The sequence below is a fragment of the Netta rufina genome (assembly GCF_964035555.1).
Source record: "Netta rufina genome assembly, chromosome: 1".
In the NCBI taxonomy this organism is placed as follows: domain Eukaryota; kingdom Metazoa; phylum Chordata; class Aves; order Anseriformes; family Anatidae; genus Netta; species Netta rufina.
Window position 1 is genome coordinate 94,036,304 of NC_140123.1, and position 19,907 is coordinate 94,056,210.

Sequence of the window (19,907 nt, forward strand, 5' to 3'; positions counted from 1 at the left end):
TGCTAGATGTAAATAACATGGGATCTCCCCAACTTGACAGGTGATTGTTTTGATCCACTTGGTTTAAGGAAGCACGGCAGTCTCATGTTGTGTAGTACTGGTTCTTCAAGGAAACTGTGTTGTACTCAGACCTACTAGACTGTGCTTTACTGAACAAGTACTGTGCACTGAAGTACTAGTTGCATAAATTCTCTTGCTTGATTACAACAAAATTTTCCGTGATCTTGAGTTACAAGTGCCTGATTTTTATTAATAAAGAAGTAATTGGTGAGTTAAAAGACACCCGTTGTAGGGTGCCACACAAATGGTTGCCATATACAAGAATATTGCAGACTTTCTGTAGTAAAATACTGATGTGCAGTAGGTAATTTTACTGAAGGTGTTTTTACTACAGCTCTCCAATTCCTGAAGAGTACTTGCTTAGCTCAGTAGATGAGAACTTCATGGAATCGAGTGTTTGTAATTTGAATTTGGGTATATTAAAAATGGTTTAAATATTTATGTGAATATTAATGCTTTTAGATTAATCTGTTCTGGATGTAACCATATATATGTTTAAAACTTTAATTTCTGTCAGGTGCTATCCAACAAACATGTGGCTCCAGATCATTTATTACAAATTTGCAAGCGTATTGGCCCAATACTGGATAAAGAGATACCACCCAGCATTTCGAGAGTCAATTCCTTGCTTGGTGCAGGGAGGCAGTCCTTGTTACGTACAGCAAAAGGTATGGTTTGTTTGTTGTTTGAAACGAGTATGATGCGTTTTCATAAGTATCTGGTAAAGATTTTGGGGTTATTTAACGGCAGTGAGCTTTTTCACCAAAGCGGCCCATGCTACTTTTGCACTGTGTTTAAGGAACCAGAACAGCAGTGATTTATGTCTTAATAGGGTAACTACATGCTGATTGTTGTGAAAAGGAAGTTTTGACTTGTATCACAAGAGTTACTGCTACTCTGAGTGCTGAATGTTGCCAGTTTTTAGTGTTAGTGTAAATACAGTGAACCATCAGGGGACAGGTGCTACTTCTCTCCCCTCTCCCAGCATGCTGAGTAGCACACTGGGCCCCTGTGGTTTTTGATTGTGGTTGCTGTTGTACTGTGTTCAGTGCAAATCTGAGGCAGTAAAACCAGTTTTCTGAAAGTTTTCTTGGTTAATGCAAATGGCGTCAAAATTAGTACATGCAAATTCTGTACGTATGCAGAAAGTAAGTCCATGTCCATAATTTAAGGTGAATGGTTGGCAATACAAAAGCATGTGGTTTATTTTATATGTACGGAGTAGATTTTGGCTTAAAATTTGCCTCTTTGATCATTTTGGGAGAGAGGGGCGTGTTCATGTGTCTGCAGAAAGTTTTGTTGGGTAGCTAGATACTGTGTTGTGGGACTAGTTCACTGGATGCAGTTGTTCTTCAGTTATCTGTTCTAACTGCTTTAAAGGGCGTACACTGATGCAGTGACTGTTTTATCCCTAGAGTTGGGATTGCAGTTATTTCAACATGAGTGAGTCAAAATGGTTTTGTGGTAAAGTTAAGAATCACAGAATTGCAAAGTTGGAAGGGAGCTCTTGAGATCGTCTAGTCTGATAATTTCACATTAATAAACGTGCTGTATACTTTGCACAATTTTTTTTGTCTTAAATACTTTGCTCTGAAAATGAGCATGAAAATTTCAGATGAAAAGTTTTGCGTTATGTGAATTGCAGAGGTGTCACCATTCAGAAGTAGTATCAAAGCTTATTCCCCCCTTCCCTTCCATCATTATAAAAATTTTTCTCTCCCTTTCTCTGGTGCTTTACTGTTCATTAAAAGTTTGGGGGCTTTCAGTCTTCTGATTTATTGTTTTTTGAAGTTATTTTAATACTGTGTATAAGGCCTTCTATAGGTATACCCATTATCATGTTTTGAAAACGCAGTTGAACAGCATTTTTATCATGAGCTTGTGACAAACTTCCACTTGATTTTAAAGATTGCAGGAACACTGTTTGGAAGGGCTCTGCATTTGCTGCTCTTCATAGAGGAAGACCTCCTGAAGTTCCTGTAAACTATGGTGCACCACCAAATCTCGGTAAGCCTTGTTCAACACCCATCTCTATTGATAGGAGCTTATGAGGTGTATCTTGATACAGGTCTTGCTATGACACTGAAAATTGCACCTCAGCTGGATCTGGAGGCTTATCTGGAGAACTTTGTATGCCTTCGGTGGAGTTAGGTGCAAAGGCCTGCCCACAGCACTAGTGAGATAGTAGCCTCTAGGTGAGGTCTGTCTCTTAATAAAGCCTGTGTATTAAGTAGTTAAACCAACAAGTATTTATGAACCCTTCACCTTTGGATGGAAGGGCTGTTGTGTGATTTAACGTATAGAAAGCCAATGGAAAATAAAGATAACATTTAGCACTTCATGTTTAGAGGCAGAAGTTTGGATTCAACCAAGTTTAAAGTACTGTCATGCTTATACACACAGAACAATTGGAAATTCAAAAAAAAACAACTGTGACTTTGTGAAGTATTAAAATCACTCTTAGTAAATCCTTAAGTAATGTATTAATGAAGGTAAATAATGGTGGTTTAGAGTAGACTTGTTTTACGTGTCAATATGCTAATTCTTTGATTTCTTTGTGTTCTAGTGGAAGTATATCGAGCAAAGCATTTAACTGGATATGCAAAGTTCAGTACTTCGTTTCCAGGAAGTATGTATCAGCACGTAAAGATGCACAGACGGATTCTTGGCCATCTTTCTGCTGTGTATTGTGTTGCGTTCGATAGGACTGGACATAGAATATTTACTGTGAGTTGAAATAAATCTGAATCTGAAACTAATCATAGTTGGATGCTAGGGAAAGAACTTTGAAATGCAGGCTGTGCTAAAACTTCTTGGGGTGGATATCAGTACTGTTAAAGTAGAGCTGATGAGCTCTATCTCAGTGCTCAAGTGTAATGATTTGGTAAAGTAAAAGGTCAGAAGCATCTAAGAAATAGTTGTACTTCTTGTCAGCACCTGACCAGACACTGACTCAGGAGCTTTCTTCAGTGATGTAGTTGTGTGTTCAGCGTCTTTCATCTTCTTCATAAAGTGGTAGAAGAGAAATTGTTTTACAGTCCTTTTTTTGGTCCTTGCCATTTCTGTAAGGAATCTCCTCAAATTTAGTCCAGACTTGTTGCTTTATATGGCATAGGTCTGCAATCCTGAACCGTAATTAAAATTTTGTTTCTTAGTGTGGGTCATATGATGTTATTTTTGTCAGTTTTAAGTAGTATACAGAGTTTTAAACAGATTTGTAATCTTACCAAGCTCTGAAAAAGCACAGGTTCTTTAAAGAACACCTAAACACCCTGAATGTCTTTTAGCTCCTTGCTAAGCATGATAAATAAATATTTCTTTCTAGGGTTCAGATGACTGTCTGGTAAAGATCTGGTCAACTCATAATGGCAGGTTATTTGCCACGTTACGTGGACATTCGGCAGAGATTTCTGACATGGCTGTCAATTATGAGAACACTATGATTGCAGCTGGAAGCTGTGATAAAATGATCAGAGTGTGGTGTCTGAGGACTTGTGCGCCAGTTGCTGTCCTCCACGGACACACAGGGTCCATTACCTCATTACAGGTATGTTTTGCATTAATGCTTCCATTTGCTGATCGGTGGATACTTTGTGCAGCATTAGAAGTTGTATTGAACAAACAATGCTTGCTTTCTTAATGTAGAACAAATTAGATGTTAAAAATATTTGAAAATAAAGCTGCAGGCTTGTAAAATAAAACAGTGAACGCAACTTGACCTAGTGCTAACTTTATTTCTGTTAGCAAGTACTGCAGATTCTCTAAGTAAAAATCAGTACTTGCATACAAATAAGTGAGTGGTAAATTTACAGAAGTGGAAAGAGGAGTCCAGAAGCAGAATTTAGCACTTTGTCTTGTTAATATTGAATGTGAAGTTTTCGGCTCTGACTGAATATACCCCTTGGGTGTTCTGGGGTTTTGCTTTTATTTTTTTTCCTCCTGTTTTCCTGTTCAATTGGCACTCATACCCAGCACCAGCGTGCCAATGTACTGTGAGGACAGCCAGACCACTGGGTGACTGGAGAGGTTTTTAGAAAACCCTTGTGCATGGCTTAAATCTTAAAAAGTCCTCTTGGCCTTGAGGACTGTACATGTAACCTAGTTATTTGTGCTTCAGCATGTAGAAACTCTTTAAGATGTGGATGGATTGTAAGAAGCAGACAGGTCATGAGACTCAAAGCTAAGTTTCACTTGACAGCATGGTATGGAAGGTTTGAAGGTATTTAAATTGCAGAAAACATGAAGTCATTTGGGGATGAACATGAAGTCATTTGGGCTGGGATTTTTGCACCTGACTTTAGAGTCAGGTGTGGTAGTAGCATTTAGGTTGGTGGGATGCCCTAAGATTAACTAGCTATCATATTGGTAGGGAAATAACCGCTTTTCTTGGTTGCTTGTTGAAACTGGGAAACACACTTACATGAATACAGCCATTTGTCTTTGGGTCATTAGTTCTTTGAGAGGAAAATCAGTGCCTCATGTCCAGGTTGTGGAGAAAAGTACTTTGTGGTTGCTGTTACTGGGTTAAGAAGTAGTTCACCAAGTGTTCTTACTTGCTCACATCCAAATGCAAGGAACTGATGTTCTGTTTGCCATGACAGTTGGCATGTGAATGGCAAATAAATTTCACTGTGTATGTCTCTGTGTTTTTTACATGACTAAAATTATTTTGGTGTTACTGTGTATATTAAGATCTGAACGTTTAAATATTGATGCCAAAAATTGAAACCACAAGAGAAACCTACTTATTTAAAATTAGGTTCCTTGCTTCCTTGAAGTTCCTGAATAGTTAATGTAAAGACAGGAATCCATCTTCACTTATAGACACTAAATGAAAGATGGTAGTGCTGAATCCCCCCGATGTTAGCCTTTATAATTTTGTAGATGAACTACCTTGATGTTGAAAGACATGTAAAGCCAGTTTGTTAAAATGCTTTAAGAGAGCTGTTCCCAGGCAACCACCAAGCCCTCTGCCTGTGCTGTTTGACTTGTTGGAACTGGAGTGACACTGGGCGACGTTCTGGGTGACATTGTGCCCCCCTGGTGTCAGTTCCTGGAGATGTGGTGTGCTGGTTTATGTGGGTGGCTGTTCTGGTCCAGTAGGTCATTCTTACAGCTTTGGTGATCAGATACTTGTGTTACTGTCAAAGCTGTGTAATTTCAAAAGTGCAATGATGTTTAGTGTAATGTGTTAGGAAACAGTAAGTTCTGAGGAGTGGCTGAGGTTGTTTAGTCTGAGGTTATTTAGTCTGGAGGAGAGGAAGCTGAGGAGAGTCCTCATTGCTTTCTGCAGCTATCTGAAAGGAGGCTGTAGCAGGCGGGGCGTCTCTTCTCCCAAGCAACAAGTGATAGAACAAGAGGAAATGGCCTCAAGTTGCTCCAGGAGAGATTTAGATTGGAAACTAGGAGACCTTCCTTCACTGAAAGGGTTGTGAAGTTGGAACAGGCTGCCCAGGGGAGTGGTGAAGTCCCCATCCATCCCTGAGGGTATCAAGAGACGTGTGGATGTGATGATGAAGGACATTGTTTCTTGATGGGACTTAGGTCAGATTAATGGTTGGGCTTGATGATCTTGAAGGCTTTATCCAACCTCAGTGATTCTATGATTTTATGTTATGTATTTAAATTTGAAAGCATTTTGATACCTTGTGCTATTGGTGGCTCTTTAGACTCTGTCTTGTTTTGGGCTTTGTAATTCCTTATTTATCAGATAAACCAGCATCTCATTATCCAGATTTGCTATGTTTGCAAAGGAGATGAACAGGCTTACAGGAGAGCTGAAGAGGGGCTACCTGCCAGCTTTTGCAGTTCAATTAAAAAAATATAGTGGTAGGAGTAATTGATGAACAATTTAATCAACTTGTCATGTAAAGTTTTCTGAAAGGTTGGCTTTGTGCACAGCAATAAAAGTGTTTTAAGCATGTATGAGGACTTCCTATGAAGTTGTATGTGCTTGGTTACACGTACTCAGACTATCTCATAACTTAGGCTCTGTTTAATTACAGTATTTAAAAAGCAAACATATCTATTGAAATCTGCTTTCACTTTTTTTCCGGTGCTCTGTCTGCTTCTTACTTCTTTGACAAAAATTTTTAGTGGGTGCTTGTGGTTGGTTAAAACTTCCAAACCAAAGCAGTGAAGGAATTGTTATATAATGCAATAGTTGAAACATACAACACAAACTTGTTTTAGAGTATAGGAGGTGTTACTTCTGAAACATTAAAAAATTGTCAGTTATCAACAACTGCTTTAGTTAAAACTTTAATTCAACAGTTTTAGTTAATGCAGTATTTCACATTAGCATTTTTAAAAGTTCCTGAAAAGTTCTAAAATGTCTGGTTTTGTATGTTTCTGACTTCTACTTTTTCCCCTCTTTAGTTTAGTCCAATGGTAAAAGGCTCCATGCGTTACATGGTCTCTACGGGTGCAGATGGAACTGTTTGCTTTTGGCAATGGGATACAGATTCCATGAAATTCAAGTATGTAACTGGGTTGCTGATGAGCTCCTCTTATGCCATACTCTGATTAAAAACTTGGGTGCTTTGGCAAATGTACTTTGGCTTAACTAGTTCAAAAATTTGTTTGTGTGATTAAAAAAAAATGTTGTGGAAATAATCTGTGATGTAATTAAAGCACGATTGCTAATAACACTTTACAAATTTGTTACTTTGTCTGGGAAAATGAGTCAAGTTTGCTGGATTTTCTGCTTAATGTTGTTCTGAGTAGCTACTTTGTGAGATTATGGCCATGTCAACTGGAGGAGTATGCACATGACTGGCAAAACAGGAAACCAGTCTTTTAAATCACATTGTGCACTATTGCAAAACTTGTATTTACTTCTGTAAAGTGTTATGAATTTGCCTGGTGTTCTGCAGTAACAAAACCTAGAGGGCCTTATTTGAAGTACCACTGGTGATTTGTAATGCAAAAGCACGAGTTCAGTACCTCGTGGATATGTTTTGGATGGGATAAATCATACTTCTCACAGGATGAGAGAGAACGCACACTCTTTGGCATATCATCTTATCTTTGCTGGATAATAACATTTTGCAGGAAGAGTCATAAGATGCTGGATGTGTGGGCTTCAAATACCATTTGTGTGTGTACAGAAATTTTGAAAAGTAAACCTTTCTGCTCATCCTCCTGCACAAGATGCCCAAGTGTTGTTTAAGGAGTACCTGTTATGTAGATGTTCAAAGATGTTCTGAAATTTTGTGAAAAGCTAAGTTGAGTGACGAGTCCTGTTTCAAGCAACTTTTTCTTTTTGTAGCAATCGGCCAGTGAAATTCACAGAGAAGCCTAGGCCAGGAGTTCAGATGCTTTGTTCTTCATTCAGCGTAGGTAAGTCATGTGCAGATTGAATTTAGCACTGTGACTTCTCTTCCTCCATGAGCACGTACTATGATACTCTTCTTGTGACAGCTTTAAAATATACAAGCACAGCCACCATGTACTATGTAATTGTATATAGGTGGATTGTTCGCCTGGGACATAATTAAATGTCTTGCCTTAGCTGACAGTGAAAGACCGTGGAACTAAGTGATGCTATTTTCGAATTGCCATTGGTGGTTTGCTGAAGTAAAAGTCAACCTGATGCTTGTTTGCTCTTTGCGTGTCTTTACTGGATTTTTATATTTGACTCCCGATTCTGTGCCAGTTGTATGCAAGGATTGTCATAAAGATCCCTTCTTACTTAAGAATTCGTAAATGTATCTGTAAAAGTGCTTCAGTCCTGGCTTCTAGCCTCCTTTCATTCTAATCACGTGGGTGACTTTTTTGGGGATGCTTGCTTGTACCAGACAGCATGAATGTCAGAAGGAACTTGGGAACAGAAATGAAATGCAACTCAAAGTGTAGCTTGTTAGCTCCTCACAACAAAATGTTTTCGACTACCATTGCAGGAGCCAAGAAGCAGATGATAATATTGTTGTACTGCACTGGTCTGCTTATCCTGGCGTACCTATACTTCCACACGGTTGTGAAGCGATTCTTAGGCCACAAATGACACACGTGCTACAGAATTATCATATAGATAATTCTAACATCAGTGTGCACAAGCAGTGGTGGTAGATATTTCAGCATTCCTCTAGTTACATATTTTCAAATTTTTGTAACATTGAGCATGACTTTGTTTTTACCATGTCTGAGAAGGCTTTCTGGGCTGAGAGGGAGGTTTCATTCCACATCTGTATGTCAGTGGAAGTTTTTAGTTACTTGAACTAAGAATCTGAGAAATGTGATCTATTTTAATTTTCTTACACGGTAGCGTGATTTTTTTTTTCCCACAGGTGGCATGTTTTTAGCAACTGGCAGTACTGACCATGTTATAAGGATGTATTTTTTTGGCTCCGAAACACCTGAGAAAATAGCTGAATTGGAGAGTCATGCTGTACGTAAGAATTTTAAATCTACTGGTTAGTCACTTAAAGCAGTATTAAAGTAGCAAGTTAATTTTGTTAGTGAATGTGTAATAATGTTTTTATTGGATGTATTTTTAGAACCTACATAGATTTCAGCCAGTTACCTCAATGTGATTTGACCATTTTAAAGGGTGGCAGGAATCTCTGATTTTAAATTGTGTGGTTTGCTCAGTTGTTACTCTTCATGATGCGAGTGTGCCTATCCACTTATTATATTATGTACACAGGAAGTATGTATGCTGAGAATATGAATTTCATTATGCAGGTGTTTATGTTCTGACACATTTTCTGTTAAATCTTTAACTGGGGATTGAGGTTCCAGAGTTTTCCAGAACCATTACTTTTTTTTTTTCCTGTAGCCTAGTCTAGCAGATCCTGCCTTCTAAAAAATCTCAGGGAAACTTGGCTTGCATTCACATGAAGTTTGAGTAACTTTTTCTTTCCAGTACTTGATGCTCAAAGAATTTTTAAAAAATATTTTTAATGTGTCTTTTATGCAATCAGTGCAGTGAATTTTCCCATGAATAGGACTTGGGTCCTTACATTTATATAATTTTATGCTTATATTTTTTCACTTAACTTGAGTATTTAACTTTGTTTCTTACAGCTGTCACTGTTCATGTGTCTTAATCTTGCTCCCCATTGTCATTTTTGAATGTAAAATTGATTATTGGTAGGGTTCTTAGGTTGCTGGATAATGTCACTTACACGTATTTGTATTGCTCTGCTCGTGCCAGTGTAGCTTGGTAAAATGATTCTGTATTTCAGATGAGAAGGCAGCTTTTCTGCCAGGTATATTTTTAACACATGATTTAAAATCTCTGCAGAATTTTGTACTGTTTAGATGTTCTTTGTGATAGAACATCAGTTAAGACAGTCAACTTTTTTCCACACAGTTTTAGTTTTAATACAGGGAATTTAGATTTAGTTGAACTCTTAAATCTCTTTCAAAGGCGGCTTTTCAAATACTCCCCTTTCTCAGTTTGTTTGCTTTGATAGTTTTTTTCTAATACCAACTCTTAGTTTAAAGTGGTATGACTTGATCAATGCATATTCTATCTGTAGAGAAGACTTCCAGCTCTGTAAGATAAACTAATTTGAGCATGGTATCTGCTTTTCCTGTTGTTTTTATTATACAATCTTATATTTCTTTAAGGAATATGTAAGTAGGAGAGGGAACAACGGGTTTCTCTAGGTTATAATTGGTTTGGGACTGGAAGTATATATTCAAATGCAAGTTAACTATCTGCCAAGCTACTAATGGATAGTTATTTAATCTGTCTATACGTCACATTTAAAGGAAACATTTTTGTAAAGCTTGCATTTTAAATATAGCATTAATGATCAGTGAGTTCTTGTAAGTCTGTTGGCTTGGCTCAAGCTTCAGTAAAGCTATTATAATGAAAAATGCATACTGTACAACTTCTTTCAGATTTTTTTGTCAAAACCGTATTTCATGTTTATAATTTCTAACAAACTGTTTTTCTTACAGGACAAAGTTGACAGCATTCAGTTTTCTAACAGTGGTGATAGGTATGTTAAAAGATGCTCAAATGTAAACAGATAATACATTGCTTTGGAATTAAGTGTTCTTATTTTATTTGAATTTAAAGGTCAGGTTTGGAGTGTAGTTAAGCTGCAGCTGTGCACCTCAACTTTCTGTTAATCTTTTTGAAACAGTCTCTTCAGACTAGTTGATTTTGTACTTATCTGGAGGAATATTGCCACTTCATAACATACCTGATGCATTTGTGGCTTCATAAACCTCCTTTTCCTTCTCCTTCCCTTCTGGTTTCAACAAGTATTGGATCAAAATATGAAGCAGTGAAAATGTAATGCAGATGGTCTAAAATAAGTTTTAATCCTCATTTTTCTTCTATCTTACTATTATTCTTTAGCTAAATGAATTCAACAATTTTACAGCTGATCTGAGGGGTAAAAAAAAAAAAAAAGGTGGCATAAATTCCATTTGTAAATCTTCATACTTCAAACTCAGGGCATTGTCTGAATTGATCTCTAATTGGCCTATAACAAATGAAAATAGGGATTTTAGCCTTCAGGGTAGACTTCCATCTGCAAACGTCAGTTGCAGCTGTATTTTTGTGTCCTTTCTCTTTTTGAAAGCCAAGCAACTATGACTAAGAAAGCTAAAGAGTATTCAGCTTAGAAATTGTAACTGTCTGTCTTTTGAGTGTGGTTTTCTGTAATGAGTCACCTTTGGTACCGTTGTGTTGCACTGATCCATCACACTTGCATGGATTACCTTTGAGGGCACCGCCTCTCCAGCACTTTTGCTTGGTGACGCTTTCTGTGGAAGATGTTTAGTATTGAAAAATACTACTAAAGTGAACTGTAGCTAATTAGAGCATACATGTAGTCATGATACACTCAGTACACAAACTTTTTCTGTGGGAGGTCTTTCTCAGGGTTGCGATTCATGGACTAGGGAGATGGTCTTCTCTTTTGTGCACGGCTGTGGGTGAACATCTCAGCTTTTGTTATTCTGATCTGTCCTTGCCTCTACATCAGTATCTGATACCTTGCAGTTTCAGAACAGGTTACTTAAAATATGTGCTTAGAGAATTGTAACTGAGAAAGAGTTGAGGATAAAGTTGGGAATTGAGTTTAGCTTTGGAAGTTGCTTCTCTGTTCAGAGTGTTTTGACAAGATGTTCAACTTCAGAAAAAATCTTTATAGAATCACAGAATCATCAGGTTGGAAAATCCCTTTAAGATCATCAGGTTCAATTGTTAATGTAGCTCTGTCAGGCCTAGTACTAAACTATGTCCCGAAGCACCACATCTACAAGTCTTTTTTTGAAGACCTCCAGGGAAGGTGACTCCACCACTCTCTGGGCAGCCTGTTCCAATGCTTCACAACTCTAGGTTGTGCCAATCAAAACCTCCCCTGGTACAACTTGGGGCCATTTCCCCTTGTCCTATCCTTTCTTGCATGGGAGAAGAGACTGACCCCTACCCTGCTACAACCTCCTTTGAGGCAGTTGTAGATCACAGTAAGGTCTCTCCTGAGCCTCCTTTTCTCCAGGCTAAATAGCCCCAGCTCCCTCAGCTGCTCTTCATAATACTTGCTGTCTGCTTTACCAGCTTCGTTGCCCTTCTTTGGACGTGCTCCAGGGCCTTGATGTCAAGTACTGAACGCAGTACTCGAGGTGCGGCCTCACCAGAGCCGAGTACCAGGGGACAATCACCTCCCTGGTCCTGCTGGCCGTGCTATTCCTGTTACAAGCCAAGATGCTGTTGGCCTTCTTGGCCACCTGGGCAGACTGTCAGCTCATGTTCAGGCGACTATTGACCAAAACCCTCAGGTCCCTTTCCTCTGCACAGCTTTCCAGCCACTCTTCCACCAGCCTGTAGCATTGCATGGGGTTGTTGTGCCCCAGGTGCAGGACCTGGCACTGAGCCTTGTTGAACCTCATACAGTTGGCCTCAGCCCGTCATCCAGCCTGTCCAGCTCCCTCTGCAGAACCTTGCTACCCTCAAGCAGATCAACACTCTTGTCTAACTTGGTGTTGTCTGCAGACTTAATGAGGGAGCACTTGATCCCCTCGTCCAGATCTTTGACAAAGATTTTGCATAGAAACCATCCCAGTGCTGAGCCCTGGGGGGTTTTCCTGGGCTTCTGGAAGGAAAGCTAATAACAGGTAACAGTAAAGAGCTCTCACGCAATCGAAGATACCACTTTTGCCAGTATTTCATTGTGATATTTTAAGTTGTAGCATTGTGTACCTCTGAAAATACTTTAAAACAAAGTCTTTTAACTATCTTTTAATACTTCTTCAAGGTTTATAAGTGGCAGTAGAGATGGAACAGCTCGGATCTGGCGTTTTGAACAAGCAGAATGGAGGAGTATTTTGTTGGATATGTCTGATCGATTACCAGGGTAAGTGAAGCTTTGCTTTGTTTTAATCTGTTGTGTGAGGTCAGAAAGTTTGAAGAACTATGAAGCACGCTTAAAAATTAGAACTTAATATTATGATCGGGTGGTGTGGTCTTATCAGGACATTACAGAGCACTGAATAAACCGGAAGGGTGGATGATTTACAGGGGCACAGAAAGCTCAATCACCTTTTATAGAGGCTAATTTGGAGGTGATTAGATGGGGGGTGGACACCTAGGTTTTACTAGGTGATTGGAAGGTAAATGTAAGTTTTTTTTTGTCATGAAGACAAAGTGTTTTTGGTAGAAACAGAGTTATTAATACTTGAGACTTGACTGGCATCTTTCTGGCATAGTAGGTACAATTATATATGTGTATGATTGAGAGTCTTTGTGAGTTAGGTTACTTAGTTAATGCAAAATATAAATATATTGTGTGGAAGTATGTTTCAAGGACAGCCCATTCCTTCAGATAATTAAGATGCTGAGAGGAACTGTCTGGTATCCTATACATGTAGTTTGGTGAGAGAAATAAGGAAGTAATAGCTTGTCTGATTGTTAACACTGAAAAATAGGTTATTTTTCTCTAGCTTGAGATAGCTTGGGCTAATAAAAAAAAATCTCATACCTGTATAACTCTTTAAAATAGTGATGCATGTTCAGAAGAGGACAAATTTATGAAGCCAAAAGTAACCATGATAGCTTGGAACCAAAATGATAACTATGTTGTTACGGCTGTAAATAATCATCTGCTCAAAGTTTGGAATTCTTCTACAGGGCAATTGCTTCATGATTTGGTGGTATGTAATTTTACTTGCTTTTTTGAAGTACGTGGTCTTTCCATACTTAGAATGGCATGTGCATGCTGAGTTTGTTATTAGGTCTGATTTGTCTTGAAAGCTCTATATGACTGGTAAGGCAAGTGTAGCGTTCCTTGGAGCTGTTTTTTAACCAAAACTAACAGCTCTCTCCTGCTTTTGAACAAGGCTTCCCTAGGTGCTGTGTCGAACGTGCCTGTCCAGTAAAATGAATAAAAAAAAGAAAAGCAAACAAATAAAAAGCCTTGCCTATTTTTAGTAATTCACATTGATTTGGCAGAAGCTCCATATTTCCAGAGTTCTTGTTTGAATCTAGGAAATGATTAAATTTCAAATGATAATAAGATTCTGTCTGCCTGGAGTTTTACCCGGCTTTCTATGTGCTTCTCTAATCCTCCAGGTAGCGATCCAGATACCGTGGAATTGCTGTGAAGTTTCTAAAAGTCCATATATTTTTTGGAGGCAGCTTGTAGGGATCTCACTTCCAAAAAGGCTGAGTGTGAGGCGAGGATGGTAGTCTTTTAGGCTCTACTGTAAATATCCTGTTGATTTGGATTAGTCCTTTTGATTTGCATGTGACTTGCAATTTTGAATTTTAGGGCCATGCGGATGAAGTATTTGTCTTGGAGACCCATCCTTTTGATTCCAGGATAATGCTGTCTGCAGGTCATGACGGCAACATCTTCATATGGGACATTACAAAAGGCACAAAAACAAAGCATTATTTTAACATGGTAAGACTTCTTTTAACTTTTTTTTTTTTTTCTCAGCACACAGCATTGTGTTCAGTTCCTAGGTAGAGTAGAGAATTAACTGTCATCAACAGACATACCTGCTGGACCTTTTTAGAAAACAATTCATCGGAAAGCAACACCAGCAAAAATTCATTTCAGTTTGTTTATAGAACTTTTATCTTTGAATTCCATGGCTGCTGTAACTATGGGTGCAGTGTAAATGAAATCCATTTTTAATAGAATAATGTGGCAGAAAAGGAGGCTGATGTAGCCTCCGTTGTCTGCTCCCAACTTCCAGTTTCTACTTTGAATAAGGTGCCTATCATTGGACCATTTAGTAAGCTGAGTCAGTTCACTAATCTAGAAAATTATTTCCCTCTTTCTTGTACTACCTCATTACTCTAGGGCTTCTGAGTTGAGTCAGGTCAGGGTGCTCTGATAAGCTTCTGAGTCAAGGAAGATGAATTGTGAGAATGTGTAGTCAGGTGGGAAGAATGTGAGGCATGGGGGAACAAAGTAAGATACCGCTTTCGTCATAGTTGAGGTCTCAGCTATTCTGATTTTACCTGTTCTTCAGCACTTCCCAATTTGTGAATACTGCTAATAGTTAACACCGGGGCTCTTCCATTCCTTGTTACTAGTGACCTAGAGACCTTTTTGCACCTCATTCATAGTAACTGTTGTTAATGGAAATGAGTTGGGTGCCACTGAAAGGGTCCCCTTTCAGATCACCATTTCAGGAGACAAGTGTTGGCATTCTCAACTGTTCTAAAAATGATAATGTAAACCTTAGTGCTTTTGGAGAGCTCCTGTGATATTCACTATATTTAACAGCTTTATGATTAACACTTTTAAGTAGGTTGTCATCTCTGAGGCTTCAGTCTGATCCAGCGTTCATATTAATTTCTGTAATCCCTCTTTTTTTTTTTTTCTGGTTACTGTCAATAGGAAGGGATTTTTTCTTAAGCTTTAAGACTCCCTGTACTTTTCTTCAAAGTGGTTTAACAATCAGTTTATATTAGCTACAATTTATTCTTCATTAGTATACTAACAGCTAAAAAGCCTCAAAAAGATATATTTTTTTAAGCATTAGGTTTTCCATACCCTTTAGTGCACATCTTTTAAAATTGTATGATTCAGAACTTTAATATGTCAGGGAGACAAAATAAACTGAAGTGATAGGGCATTATCTGTGCTTTAATGGAGGTATCTGAGAAGTGCTTGGCTGCTTTTGATAGAATAACTAATTTTTGATGCTGCATTTTTGTTTGCTCAAAAAATTTGATAAAATCGTCTTGAGTTTTTTTCCTTCAATCTAGATTGAAGGCCAAGGACACGGTGCTGTTTTTGACTGTAAATTTTCACCAGATGGGCAACATTTTGCATGTACAGATTCTCATGGGCATCTGTTGATATTTGGTTTTGGCTGTAGCAGGCCTTATGAAAAGGTAAGTTCAGCTTTTTATTAGAACTGTTTATTTAAGCTTCTAACTGAAATTAGATTAGCTATGTTCATTCCTCTGAAACATCACGTATAAGAAAAGAGTTTTATGTGTAGTGGATCTAAATATAACATGTTTCTTGATGTCTGAGTTTTCTTATATATATGGTCCTGGCACGGCAGAAACAACCAGTGTCATAACATTCCTTTGGGGAGTAGCTAGTAAACTTTTCCTGAAGTAAATCTATTCATCTTCCAGCCACCTAATTTGCATGTTAATTGTTTGTGGACATATTACTGTTATTTCTGATTTCTCAAAATGGGTTTATGTTTGAAGACTGGAACGTATCACAAAGTTTACTGCACTCCTACCAAATTAACAAAAGCAGAATGTTTCTATGTTAAGAATAATGTGCTGTTTTGTTTTCATTATTAGAACTTGCAGTTCCTTAGACCTTTTATTACTCAAACCCAATTTCACTGTAGCAGTCTAAGCAAAAGCAAATAAGCAGCCAACACCGCTGACTTTGAAATACTAGGAAAATGTGTATAGGATTGAATGCTTTGCTTTTTTGAATGTATCAACATGTGTTTCTGTTCTCTTGAAATAGCTCTCAAAAGTGCAGTTCTGGCCTATGCTTTTCTTCACTTCCCCCTCAGTTTTTTTAAAGTTGCAATGGTAATTCTGTGTTTGTCATTTTAAAGACTTTTTTTTTCTTGTTTTACATTCTTAGCTGAAATTGAAACTTACTCTCTTCATCTTGCTCATCGTCTCTGGGAGCAAAGATTCTGACTATGATCTAATACTTGTGTAACTGTTTTCCTTCAGCTGCATGGACTTAACAGACTGTTCAGTTGCAGAAAACTTTTCTGGTGGACGTTGCATGATTAAGAAAGAACTTTACTTTGAGAACTTATGTTGAACTTGAGATGATTTCCTTGCATGGAAATCAAGGAAGCTTTCTTAATTGTGTGGAAAAAATTAGAATGGGATGTAAAATATTCTGAGTTTAAAGTGTAGAGGTTTTAAGTGCCATGTAAAGTTACCTCTTTTTATTGTTTTCTAAAAGCGTCTGTATTATCAAAAATGAGAGTACTGCAACACACAGGTTATAGTAGTGATGCGTAACTCTTCTAATTTAGAACTTACCCTTTTACCTTTTAAGGTGGCTTTAGATATTTTAATTAGTGTCATTTGTTCTTTTATGTTCTCTAGCACACCTCTTTTTTTTCTTTCCAACTGACAACATAAAACCTTCATTTCTTTCTAGATTCCTGATCAGATGTTCTTCCACACTGACTATCGGCCACTTATTCGAGACTCTAACAATTATGTCCTAGATGAGCAGACTCAACAGGCTCCTCATCTCATGCCCCCTCCCTTCTTAGTAGATGTGGATGGAAACCCTCATCCGACAAGATATCAAAGATTGGTGCCGGGAAGAGAGAATTGTGCAGATGAACATTTGATTCCTCAACTTGGATATGTAGCAACAAGTAAGAATGTTCTTGCTAAAGATGTACATCCAAAACTTAGCTGTGCTGCAGTAATTCCAAGTGGGAAGAGAGTAGATATGACACGTGATATAAAAATGCTGTTTTTCTAGCACGTTTACAACTATCACTTGTATTTTTGTTCACTAGGGATGCTGAAGGGTCCCAAAGTGAATACTACTTTAAACAACAACAAAAAAAAAAAGGAGCTCAAGTGAAAGTCTTCTTTTTTTTTTTTTTTTTTTTCCCTCCTTGAGCTGGAATGCATAAAGTGTTTGAGTTTTAGGCTCCATAAATGTCTCATTTGAGAATAAGTAAGTTGAATCATTTCCAGAGTTTTTCTTGTGTTTAGTTGCAGAACGTGTCTCACTGTGATGTGAACAAAGATTAAATCATTTGCCATCATCAGTCAGATAACCCATTCATTTTGTCATTCTGTTACACTTGAAAGGTGATGGAGAAGTGGTTGAACAAGTTATAGGCCAACAGACGGTTGATCAGGATGAACAAGGCATGGAGCCCAGCATTCTTGATGGCATGATTAGACAATTACAGCTACAACAAGATCAAAGAAATGGAGCAGATCCTGAATCTGCTTCAGGTGGCCCACAGAATGAAGGAACACCTAGAAGAGGTTAGTAGTTGCTGATACGTTTTTACCTGCTTGTTTTATCTCCATTTTTATTACTCTGTGAAATGTATTTGAAATAAATCCACTGGAGTCTTCTGGACAGGGAAATCATGAGATGATCCTCCCATTGTATTTAATGTCGTTGTTACTTCACCTTGGATGTTGTGTGTAGGTCAGGGCTCCACAATATAAAAAGGATGTTAAGATACTTGAATGTGTCCCGAGGAGTGCAGAAAAGTTGTTAGAAGGGCTTGAAGGCATGTCCTGTGGGGAGAGGCTGAGGACACAGGTTGTCCAGTCTGGGAGAAAGGAGGCTGAGAGGTGTGATCTTGTTGCTCTCAGCAGCTCCCTGAGGAGGGGAAGCAGAGAGGGAGGTGCCTACTTCGGCTCCCTGGGAACCAGCGGTAGGACACTTAATGACAGCACGAGGCTGCACCAAGGGAGGCTCAGGATGGACATTAGGAAACGTTTCTGTACTGTGAGTGTGATCAAACAGGCTGCCTAGAGTGGTGGTGGTTGCTCCATGCTTCTCAGTGTTCGAGAGATGTTTGGACAGTCCCCTCATTCATATACTTTAACTTCTGGGTAGCCCTGAGGTGCTCAGGCAGTTGCACTTGACAATCTTTGTAGGTCCCTTCCAACTGAATTATTCCGTTCTATTTCCAAAGGACTTTAACTTTGATATTGTTTTGGTGACCAACATTCCCTTAACAGTAGTAACTGGTTAAGATGTGTTGTTTTTTTTTTTTTTTTCCTAAAACACTGTTATTCCTGTGATTAAATTGCAAAACAAAGCCTTTTATTATTCCTTTTAAAAAAACATTAATTATATTTATTGTAGAGTGCTGTGCTTTTAGCAATAGGTGTAGAGTATGCAGATGTCACTTACGGGAACTACATTTATTCCGAAAACTTTAAAAGAGAACCAGTCTTTTACTATTATTCAAACTGGGGTCTCTTCTTCCATCTTTGCAAATTTAAACTGGAAACTTAACGATGTGTGTCCATGTACTTTTAATTACATATGGTCAGCTACAGAGAGATTGCTTCTTTGAACATCACTAACCTCACCACTGCCTGAAATAGTTCAGAAGAACACCTGTCACATTATGCTTACTTTCACTTGTTTTAAAGTAGTAGTGGAAACGACCATTTAAAAAGCACGTGTGTACTCTCACTACATGTTCTACAAGACACATAACTTCCTAAATATGATTCCTAGGCTCTAGCATCGTGGAGATTAAAATAAATAAATAAATATGTAAAGTGTTGTTTGTTCTTATTAGTGATAAAAACTAAGTTTCCCATTCTGTGTAGTCTAGAAGAAATGTTTTTGCTTGTGCATTTTAGTTTTTAGAAGACCAAGTCTGGACATCCAGTCTCCTCCCAATATCGGCCTGCGCCGTAGTGGGCAAGTTGAAGGTGTGCGTCAGATGCATCAAAATGCTCCACGAAGTCAGATGGCTACTGAGCGAGACCTTCAGGCTTGGAGGCGAAGAGTTGTTGTACCAGAAATACCACCAAGCTTACTCAGGTCTGTAGACAGCTGACTAAACTGTTGACATGACTAGAGAGAATGTATCATGCTATTATTTTTAAATCTAGTGTTATTAACTAAACTGAAGTAGGTATATGGTATGAATTAGAATAATTTAAAGAACAGCTGTGATTAAAGCTCTTAACTGTGAAGTCTATTCAAAAAGAATGGAAAGTTAGTTTAATAAAGAGTGATTCTCCAACATTTCAATATTGAGCCATTTCAAAGGACAGATATCCAAGATTCTTGCTTTTTTTTTCAGAAGAAAGGGGTGTAGGTTAAATTCACATATGTGGAGGAGTTTGGAGAGATTGCCCTTGCTAAGTTTGAGAAAAGCACAATGTGTTATGACCAGAAGCAGCATTGCACGCTTGATATGCTAAAGCCAAGAGGTGTACTGTGAAATTCAGAACAGCACAGGTTCTTCAATGGAGAAATGAGGTCGACTTCAAAAGTACTCTGTCCACATCTGTGAAAAAGGAGAAATAATATTGATATGTAAACAATTCTTTTTAATGATACAGCCACGATGTGTTCCAACTACGCTGAAGTTTTTAAAAAGCCTTCGCAGTGTTGAATACTTGGAGGTAGAAAGATTACAAAAGGAAGAATATAGATTCAAAATGGGATTGCAGAAGTTAATTATATTCTGATATTTGCGAGGAAGGCTTTTTTTAATATCCAACTTCTTTACCCTATCTGGAAGTGAGAGGACTTGTGTTATGTTTTGGGCACATGAACAATAATTAATGTCTGGAATTACAGTAATGGAATTAGGTATTAGGGCTTTTTACATAGCTCTTTTTTAAGAGAATGAACTGTTTAAGTTCAATGTTGTTAAAGGAGATAAAGAATTAGATTTTCTTGACTTCCTTG

General features: G+C 38.0%; 1 protein-coding gene across 2 annotated transcripts in view; it reads left to right on the top strand.

Annotated features, from left to right (window-relative positions):
• BRWD1 (bromodomain and WD repeat domain containing 1) overlaps positions 1–19,907 on the top strand; it is a gene marked incomplete at its 5' end in the record, with an annotated part of 58,072 nt that overhangs the window by 3,302 nt on the left and 34,863 nt on the right. For both annotated transcript variants that reach the window (XM_084301127.1, XM_084301128.1), the window contains 15 exons: positions 578–728; positions 1,969–2,067; positions 2,627–2,787; positions 3,386–3,607; positions 6,439–6,539; positions 7,331–7,401; positions 8,349–8,449; positions 9,973–10,013; positions 12,282–12,380; positions 13,026–13,176; positions 13,794–13,928; positions 15,248–15,376; positions 16,641–16,866; positions 17,315–17,497; positions 18,845–19,028. In XM_084301127.1, the coding sequence (XP_084157253.1) occupies positions 578–728; positions 1,969–2,067; positions 2,627–2,787; positions 3,386–3,607; positions 6,439–6,539; positions 7,331–7,401; positions 8,349–8,449; positions 9,973–10,013; positions 12,282–12,380; positions 13,026–13,176; positions 13,794–13,928; positions 15,248–15,376; positions 16,641–16,866; positions 17,315–17,497; positions 18,845–19,028 (2,054 nt within the window). The remainder of the gene's footprint in view (positions 1–577; positions 729–1,968; positions 2,068–2,626; positions 2,788–3,385; positions 3,608–6,438; positions 6,540–7,330; positions 7,402–8,348; positions 8,450–9,972; positions 10,014–12,281; positions 12,381–13,025; positions 13,177–13,793; positions 13,929–15,247; positions 15,377–16,640; positions 16,867–17,314; positions 17,498–18,844; positions 19,029–19,907) is intronic.